The sequence below is a fragment of the Bufo gargarizans genome, chromosome 1, assembly GCF_014858855.1.
Source record: "Bufo gargarizans isolate SCDJY-AF-19 chromosome 1, ASM1485885v1, whole genome shotgun sequence".
NCBI classification, from domain to species: Eukaryota; Metazoa; Chordata; class Amphibia; order Anura; family Bufonidae; genus Bufo; species Bufo gargarizans.
In genome coordinates, this window is record NC_058080.1 from 125,367,479 (window position 1) to 125,377,935 (window position 10,457).

Consider the following 10,457-nt stretch of genomic DNA (forward strand, 5'->3'; position numbering starts at 1 on the left):
CTTGGCCAGCGCTTGAAAGTAACGGTAGAAGAATGACTCGGGCATAGTTGTCACCTGAGACCCAGTATCCACTAAGCAGTCGACAGGAACACCTTCGAACTCAGCTCGTATAGTGGGGCACCCTGCGACCAGGTGTTCGGAGCTTTGCTGGGTAACTTGGCTCTCCACCTCCCCTGCAGTACGCCCCACTACTGCAGGGGTCGGTAGTTTAACGGCGGCTCTTGGCGTCCAGCTGGATTATTCCGACACTCTCTGGCGAAATGTCCTAGATCTCCACATCGCCAACACTGTGCCCCTTGACGGCCCACTTTTTGCCTGCGAGTGGGAGGTGCCCTCAGAGCTTGGCTGGATGGCCCCACTGAAGGGTAATGAGGGGCTTGATGGTATGGTAAACTAGCATAAGGGCATTCGGGTGTAGGAACCCACGGAGTCGCCTGATAGGTTTGTTGTCGGGCTGGATAGGCAGCCTCAGTAGTATGGCGCGACTCTATCCGTTTCTCCAGGTGTGTCAACTTTTCGTGCATGGCACTCAGGGAGCTCTGCAAGTCTTGTACCACTCTGACCAGGGCTTCCTCATTTCTCGTAACCCCGGGGGGTGTAACGGTCTGGGTCCGTATTACTCCAGAAGCATAGCCGTCTTCTTTGTTTCGCGTCACGGCCTCTGCCAAAATTTGTCGAAAGGTTAGGGTAGGGTCTACTCTGACTCGTTCCCGCAGAGCCTGTTTCAGGGGATTGCTGTAGAGCCCCAGAATAAATTGTTCCCGCAGTATCCGGTCTATGGGTCCCATGCCAGTAACCCCATCTGCCTCTTTTTTTTGTACCTCGGCCAACACTTCCTGTAGGGCTGTAGCGTACTGAGAGACACCTTCGTCTTCCCGTTGAATCCGGTAAAAAAACTTCGCCCGGAGGTGCCCTGCACTGGCTGTTTCCCCATATATTTCTTCCAGGAATCTCACCATCTCTTGCAATGTATTGCGCGTGGCTTCTGGTTGTAGGAGAACATTTCTTCGGGCCTCACCCTCGAGAGCGGCCAAAGCAATTTCTACTTGTAGTTCTGGGCTGACATTGTAAATCCTAACAGCACTCTGTAACCTTGTCACCCAGTCTGACAGTGTCATGTTCTGGCCATCAAATTTGGGTAGCAAGTTGAACAACGTGCCAATAGGAAGGGCCCTTGCAAGGGTTCCACCATTGCCTGAGGTACTCACATTAACATCATGCACATTGCCTTCAGCCGCCTCCATCTCTGAGACTGTACCCTGCTCGCAGCGCCACTTGTAACGGTCAGCAGAGGAAGAGACCGTAGAGCAGGACTCAAGTACAGTGCAGCAGACAAGGAGGCTGAAGTAGAAACCGGCTTTATTAAAAGAGAACTCTAACTGCCGGAGAAGCAGATTTACAATATGAACAGCTTGGGAATTCACAATAAAGATAATGGAAATTTGCATGAAGAACACAAATGAATCACAAACACAAGTACAGACAATAGCAGGCTACTCTCTTCTAGGTAGTCCTATCTGTCCCCGCTACCCGGGGTGCACCTCTACGGTGCACTAAACTAAATCCTATTCCACTATGCCCTAGCTCAGGTTAGCATCAGTGCACTCACAGTTCGGTGTCCGCACATGCAGGCAGGTACAGTCTGGGTCCCGATCTGGTTGCTTGCTTGCTTGCTTCAGCGTGGCTCAGCTCTGGCCTCTCCTTGTAGTCTCTGTAACTCTGGTTAGAGATAATCAGCAGCTCTGGACGTGTAATCAGGCAGGGCCTGGAATTCACTCACAGTTCCTCTGGTAAGTGCCTCACACTACAGCAGTCTCTCTTCTGCACCAGGACACATCAGCTCAGTCAGAGAGCAAACACACTCTAATGTCCCAGATACTGTGTCAGCAGGCAGGGAGCAATCACTCTAATCTTCCCTGTGGATCTCCCTCTCAGTGCACAGCGTCCTTCTTCCTGTGTATTCAGACACCTTCAGCCCAGGCTCTCTGCTCTGCCCGGGAAACACAATTAACTCCTTGTCCTCTGGAAACAACTCCTCTCACTGTCCTACTCAGCCACAGTGGCCTCTGGTGGCTGGAGGGAAACATGACAGTCTGCTATATATATATGTGTTGGAAATGTTGCTGGATGATCAGGGCTGCCTCTTACAAAAGCATGATGGGAGTGATCAGATATCATAACAGGAATTCTTTGTGATTGACTTCTGCAGTGTTATATGTGACCATCATCTCATGAACCTCTCAGCAGAAATGAGATGAAGAAGAATTACACAATAAACCTCCCTGTAAACCCATCTACCTGGACTGATGGGACACAGACTATAGAGATGTCACCTAGACAGTGTCCCCTATATAACAGCTGTCATCACTGGAGGAGATGCCCCGTGAGTCAAGAGATGGAGAACAGGAGACATCTATTTCCTTTTGATAACACATTGTAAACTAAAAACCTACAGAAAAGGGAAAAATCTTTAAAATCTCATAAATAAAAAGTCTGGAGGTCAAATAAAAACACATTCAGTGAAAGGACTGAACTACTGAACGTGCATCTAACAATCTACAGCAACCCCCCCCCCATCTTTACCAAACCAACCATATATATTGTATATGTTCCCCTGTCTTCAGGACGAGTGATGAGCGGCAGGGGCAATATTCGAATTTGAAATATTTGGCGATTATTTGGGCAAATATTTGTCATAAATTAGCGGATTTGCCATTATTTTCTTGATTGCGAGAATCGGCAATGTAATATGCAGTTATTGCGCGCGCAATACAGGTGTGGGTCACTTTTGCTACATTTTTCAAGCTGCTAGAAGTTTCCCGAGACTGTAGAAAATGGTTGGCACGGCAGAACATTACAATAGCTTTATATGCAGATACAGTGCTCCAATATATTCGCTATTGCGCAAATCGGCAATTCATGATGCGCATATTTTGGCGCAATACGTGCAACTTCCCATTTTATCAGGTCTGACTACATATCACTGATTAAAGCACTGAGTATTGTTGTGACATCACAGCACTATGGTCCCGATTTATCACACCTTCACTCCAGAATTCTGGCATCAAAAAGTCTCAAAATATGGCTTTTGCAACGTTTTTGCACTCGCTCAAAATTTATGCGATTGCGCAAAGATTTGCGACTTTTTGCATGTGTACACCACTCACTCCAGTTTTGCAATATAGGTAGGAAAGTGGCTGCAGTTACTTATGTTAAGAAGTTTAACTCCAGATTTATCATTGAGACTCTTTTAAAAAGTCGAGAATAAGTCGCAATCTCACTGCAGGAGGAGGGTGGAGGAGGGAAAGTGGAGGAGCTTCTCTAGATAGAAGTGTTAGGTTTAAGGACAAGCCAAATTTATTAAACAACAGGTGACATTTGATAAATGTGGCACAAAGTTCTCCAACACAGACTGAAGCAAAACTGACTTCAAATATTCTCCTAATGATAAATTCCCCCCCCCATGTCTGTAGCCTGTATGTATGGACAGCAGAACCTATCACACTGCCTGACACCCTGCACTGGAACCTATCAGCTACACTATATCAGGATATAACCTACACTGACTATCTCCCACTAACTATCTGTATTATACATATGAGCTAAATAACTATCTAATGTAATGACCCAGGAAAGCACAGAGCACAGCAATGTCACTGCTCTCTCCCAGAACTGCAATAAACTGCAGAAAATGGCTGCTGGGGAGGTTCTTATATAGTAAGGGGTCGGCAACTTTCCTATTGGTTGCTAGGGATGTTGCTAAGCTCTTACATTGCAGCCTTCTTATTGGTCCACAAGTAAGAAGCAGGGAGGGATCATGGGTTCAAATGAAAGAAAATCTAGAATATTTGTTTCGCGAATACGAATATACCGTATAGCACTATATTCTAAACCTTCGCAAATTCTAGAAGTGGCGATATTCGCAATTAAAATGAGCAATTCGAATATTCGCGCCCAACACTAGTCAGGACCCAAGCTGTTCTGTTTTATGTCTGTGAAGGTTCTCATTTATCCAGGTCATGGTATATCTGTAAAGAATAAATCAAGGCAACTGGACGTACTGTAGATTTCTTGAAAATGTTTCACTTCCAACGAGTTTTCTCAATTCTGAGTGACTGTACAAAAATTCTGGGAATAAATATGTAACTGAATCAACATCTGGTAATTATACCCAGCATGGGGTCAGAGGTCATTATACCCAGCATTGGGTCAAAGGTGTTGATTTGTTATCCTAATTGGAGTCAGTAGGTGATAAAGACTTCCTAGAAAAAGGTGTTCTGTTTTATGTTAATTCCTAATGAGTCACTTACCTTCTTCTTATCTTCTTCCCTGATCTTCTGGATGTTTCATCCTGGAGACAACAACCAGAAATGCAGAACAGAGAAGCCATTCCCTCCTGTCACATACAGGTTATATGATGAGACAAGACAGCATCAGCTCTTACAGTCTCTGAGCTCCACCTGCTGTGGAAGCACCAGATCTCCGCAGAAAGCCGCTGAAGACCAAGAAAGCATAAAACGTATAGTGCTGCTGAAGATCTGGAGATGAAGAAAAAACAACTGAAGATTATAATGGCTGGTAAAAGGAAATGTTGAAGATTCATTTTTATTTCCCACAGTCAGTAAAAGTGCCTAATAGGATAAATGTAAAAATCCAGCAGTTACATATTCAGTATATGACAATACATACAGAAGATATTGGCCGACATTTACTAATCCTGAATAATATATAGACGGTGTAAATGTAGACAGCCTGAAATTGGCCAACATTTATTACAGTGGCCGATGCTGGATGATAATTCTTCAGACTGTCTAGTTTATACCACCTATTAGTTGGCTTATACCAAAAATGTGTCCACATGCTGTGAAAGTCTCAATGCTTCAAAATTCTGTCCACCAAAAAGTTTAGATCACTCTAACTTGTTCTCATCTGAAGCACTCGTATGCACCAGAATCATGGATGTAGACAGAAGCTGGCCACATCCACATCCTAGTTTAGAACCAAGAAATGCCGTAGAAGTCAGAAAAATTGTCATTCTGTTTGGTGCATCTGAATAATAAATATGTAAATTCTGCTCTAATATCTCTATAAACAGATGACAAGTAAAAGTGCACATCATACATCACTATTATAAAACTGCAAGGTTAATGAATACACTAAATGCTGTATAATCTACAGACGGTATTCTACATCTAGTGGTGAGCGCTGGTCATCACATAAACAGTGCATCATTAGGATTACTGAGGATCGTGTGACGTGCAGTCGGCCATCCACAAGGAAAGGAAGCTGAGGACTTATCTGCACACTATATGGATTATAGATTCCCCTCCCATGCAAGGTCTTTTATGTTTTCTTCTCATTCCTCAGGTAGGTTGGGAGGTATGAATGATAATCTTGACTTGTTCTCAGGAGACAGCGGCAGACATGTCATCCAATGTCAGGAGCTTCTACTGCCTGAGGACTTTAGCACTGTGTTATGTCAGACAGGAGTGAAGGATTGTTTCATGAAGACCTATTAGACATATGGATGTTATAGAGGGGTCCCCACTAGGTTCCATCAATGAGTATGAGATGGTGACTTAATTATTATCCAAGTCATATGTCAAGGCCTGTTTAAAAGGTCGAACATTGACTTACAGGATAGCCACCTAACATCTAATGGCATTAGAGAGAGAGCTTGCTAAGAACTCATTTGCATACAATTTCCCCAGAATTCCAGAGAAGCGTTGTCAACCTATAAGCCTCCTTACACTGTTTAGGTGATCTCCTTAAGGAGATTTCATATTTCCTGAATCCTGACCTAGGCCTCTCAGCCAGTTGAGCCAGTACTCTCTGCTCTGCACTGATGAGGGAGAAATCACCCCAAAATAGCTGTCTGCAGCTGAGGTGCTGACTTAATTATTATCCAAGTCATGTCTTAAGACCTTTATAGGATGGCTATCTTGCATCTGGTGGCATCAGAGAGCTTGTTTGCTTTTTGAACTATCTGTTCTTAGTCGTAACAATGTTCCACGTTAGTTTGAGATATTTTAAGACCAAGATCCCATCCCCCACAAATCTCAGTAGGAGGTATCTCACCAGGATTGGTCATTCTAACATTAAACCACCTTTAGCCCAATATATCATTATCAAACTTCACCTGTCCAATAATGTGCATTACCTAAAGTGCACAAACAGACCCACCATCCTCCCTTGCGTCCTATAGTTTCTGGGATAGGTTCCCTGACTGAACGCCTTGGAAATTGGTTGGACAGTATTTTGCAGCCCATGGTAAAGAGGGTGCCAGGATATCTTACGGAACCTGACGAATGTGTTACGAGCAATGTTTAACCTGGTCTGGAAATCGGAATACAGATGGGTTACTGCAGATGTCGTGTCCCTATATCCATCCATCCCCCACAGGATTGCTTTGTTAGCCTTGGAATTCCACCTCCATAAATATACTACCCACTCGATGGACTTCATAGATTATATATGTGAAATTACTTTGTTTCTACTTATGAACAATTATTTTATGTTTGATGGAGTTTTTTATTTACAGTGTAAATGGGGGCAAAATTTTTGCCCTTACTGATAAATTTGACAATGGCTTTTTGGGAATAAAGATATATCTTCAATGTAAATAACCCCTTTTTGTCTGGAGTGGTCTGGTATGGCAGGTACATCAACGATTTTCTCCTCATTTGGGGCGGCGATGTGTCTGCCATACCAGATCTTCAGACTTATCTGAATGACAATACTTACAATCTCCATTTCACATGTGCAGTGGAAACATTCAATATCCATTTTTTGGATCTAAAATTGAGTGGTTGTCCAGACAGTATTGTGGCCACTGAAACTTACAGAAAGGAGGTGGCTGGCGACTCTATTTCAAGTGCTGCTAGTCACCATCCAGTAAATGTGATCAAGGCTATTCCTGTGGGGGAATATATACGGGCATTAAGAAACTGTAGCACAGAGATTGCCTTTGAAAGGGAATGTTCTAAAATTGACAATAGATTAAGGAAAAGGAATTATCCTGAATGGATGCTACAAAGAGGGAGGAATATAGTGTCCAACCGTTCCAGACATGAGATACTGTTTGGTGACTACAAAAATAAAAACAAAAATAAAAATAAAGGTAGAAATACAAAGGAAGACAAAAATAAAAGAAAAAGTAAGGTGAATCAACACAATGTGGCCAAAGAGACATCTCCTAGTGACGAGCAAGGTACTGGTGGCGAGAGTGAGCAGGACAATTTGCCAACTTTAGTTTTGACATATAGCAGGCAATTTGATAAAATACGAGATCTAGTGAAGACCTGCCTACCAATTTTATACGACGATGAAATGCTGTATGATGCACTTAAACATGGGTGCCGTATAGTTCCAAGAAAGGCTTCTACATTGTCCAGCTCTCTCTCGCCATCACTATTCGCACAGAAAAAAAATAAAAAATCCAGGCAGTACATGGTTAAGTTACAGGGGATTCACAAAGTGTGGTAATTACCCATGTAAAATGTGCAATGATGTAACTGTAACAAAATATTTCCAGAATGCTGATCATTCATTGACTTTCTCTATCAAGAGCTATATAAATTGCAATAGCACGGGAGTAGTGTATGTGATCCGATGGGAGTAGTGTATGTGATCCGATGGGAGTAGTGTATGTGATCCGATGGGAGTAGTGTATGTGATCTTATGTATGTGGGCAGCACAATATGCAAGTTCAAAAATAGGATTCTTGAACATTTGAACTATATAATTAATCCCGCAGCTCTAAATATCTCAAATGCAGCCAAACATTTTATTCACACCCACAATCGGAGAACGAACACCTTTCTTGCTTTTGCAATTGAAAAAGTTATAGCGCCCCCCATGGGGTGGTGACCATAGAAAGAAACTGCTTTTGGGAGAAGCTTTCTGGATCTTCAGACTAAATGACAGGGTTCCTACAGGTCTGAACCAGAGAAAGGAATTAATGTATGTGATATACCAGCTCATCTGTGACAATTTGGTTTAGAAGGTTCTTAAGGTGGCTTGCTACATTGTTTTAAATATTTTGTATCTGTCACTGTGCACATTGTGCGATTTTTATTTGGTTTTTCCCAAGGTCCCTATACCCAATAGTATTTGAGTCATTCATTTGATTCGGGTGGGGAGGATGGGGTTAACCTGAATTAAAGCATCAATCAAAAAAGAGACTACGCTGCCAAAAGAATATAACTTTTTTTTTTCTCCTTTTCCTCTCTTCTACAAACTTCTCTCCTCGGATTTAAAGGGAAAAACTGGGTTTTCACCAGGTTCACAAGGTGTGACAAAATCCTCCTCAGATCTACAAGTGCCTGCAGGGTGCAAATAGAAACTCCATATAGTTAAGTGCTGCCACTGTGTTTTACAACCGGAAGGAAGAAATATACTCACAAGATTCCATTCACAGTGTGCGTATTTATCACCACTTGTGTCCCCACATCTCCATAGGCTTCAGCAAACACCTTCTTTGGTATTCCTTGATCTTCTATAGATCCCTGTTTCCTCATAAACCAGAGAAACGCAGAGGATAGTGAAGCACTTAAGGTGTGCGATTATAAAAATTCATTTATTATACTCACAAAATTAAAAATATACCAAGCATTCAGATCAGGCTGCACAGACGCCCGACCCGGGTTTCGCTACAAAGCTTCTTGAGGAGCTCTGATCTCTTTTTGATTGAACTTTGGATAAGTGACAAAAACCCACGTCACTATTTGCGTCTTGCAGCGCCGAGGATTTACCGTAAGACAACCAGAGACATTTTCCTTTGTATTTTTGATTTAAAGCATCAGTGAACATTGTTGCACAGGTGAAGTTTGATAATGATATATTGGGCGAAAGGTGGTTCCATGTTAGAATGACCAATCCTGGTGAGATACCTCCTCCTACGATTTGTGGGGGATGGGATCTTGGTCTTTAAATATCTCAAACTAACATGGAACATTGTTACAACTAAGGACATATTGTCCGAAACGCGTCAATAATTACCGCATGCTTCGTGGTTGTGTCTGCTGATGTACATAAGTTGCAATAAAGAAGAGGTTTTAATTGGACTACAACTTTAGTGCCAAAACCATTTCTTTCACTTATTTCTGCTATACTGGGACACACCGACAGGTTTCTGGACACACCGGAGAACAAAGGCCAAGGAGGTGAGCTGGATAATCCTATTATACATGCAGCTTGTTTATATACCCTCTTTGCATCTATGAGCAGCCCCTCTGGGGGACATTACAATGGTCTCAATGTAATACTATATTTCCTGGCTGTGGACACTGAGGTGGAAATGTCTCACCAGACTTTCATGAGACAAGTCCTTCACCAGTAACGTAAGGAAATGGCAATTTACATAAGAAGAGAAACTATAAACCACTGATCGTTCTGATGGTTTTCTTCTTCTTCTGCTGTGTATGAAGCTTTATTATAGAGATATAATGGGGGAGGAGGAAGGAGGTTTTTGTACGGCTCTGTATCACTGTGTGAGAGGATAGCTATCACCCTGCTGACAGTAATAATCTCCTGCATCGTCTTCTGTCACTCCTCTGATTGTCAGAGTGAAATCTGTTCCTCTTCCAGATCCAGTGAACCGGTCTGGGACTCCTGTGAATCGCTCATCTGCTAATTTGATGAGAAGCTTTGGAGATTTCCCCGGTTTCTGTTGGTACCAGTGTAAGTAGTAGTCTATATTTATACTGGCTTTACATGACATGGTGACTGTGTCTCCTGGGGACACAGAGGTATAATCCGGAGTCTGGGTCATCACAATCTCTCCACAGGATCCTGAGAAGAAAGAAGAGACAGATTCATTAGTGATAAATGTCTGGATCTATTCCTAGAAATCCTGATCTGATGATGGATCCCACTGGATAGATTTCTCTACACACAATCATGGAAGGATCTGAATCTCTCACCCTGAATAGAAATGAAGATGACGGCCAGGAGATAACTGCCAGAAACCATCTTGATGTTTGTGGAGGGTCAGATACAAAGTATAAGATGAGACAATGTGTAGAATGAAATATATATATAGAGAGAGAGACAGGGGAGGTGACAGGAGACCCCAGAGACCGTGGAGGGAAATACTGGGGACATGTAAATTCTGTGCTTACCATGCGTGACATGAGTTATATAATGGAGAAATGAGAAGGCAGTGACCAGTTAGATACTAGAAGGAAGTGGATATGAAGAATATAGATCTCCATCACATATGATAAATAGCAATATCCTCTATTAACTCATGTATGTTACAGGGATTAACCAGTTATTGTATATTCATGGTCTATCCTCAGGATCAGTTTTCAATATCAGATTTGCCAGGATCTGACACCCCGCACCCCTCCGATCAGCTGTTCAGGAGAAGGTCTGGCTCCAGAAATCATCTCCTGAACTACACAGCTCCGTCCATTGTGTAGTGGAGGTGGTGACCACTAATATACTCCATATAC

General features: G+C 42.7%; 1 gene segment (V, D, J or C); it reads right to left on the reverse strand.

Moving 5' to 3' along the window:
• Positions 1-9,469: 9,469 nt before the first annotated feature.
• On the reverse strand, positions 9,470-10,058 carry LOC122940995. The segment is given in 2 exon segments: positions 9,470-9,792; positions 9,924-10,058. Coding segments are annotated over 2 exon segments (357 nt in total).
• Between the last annotated feature and the right edge of the window lie 399 nt (positions 10,059-10,457).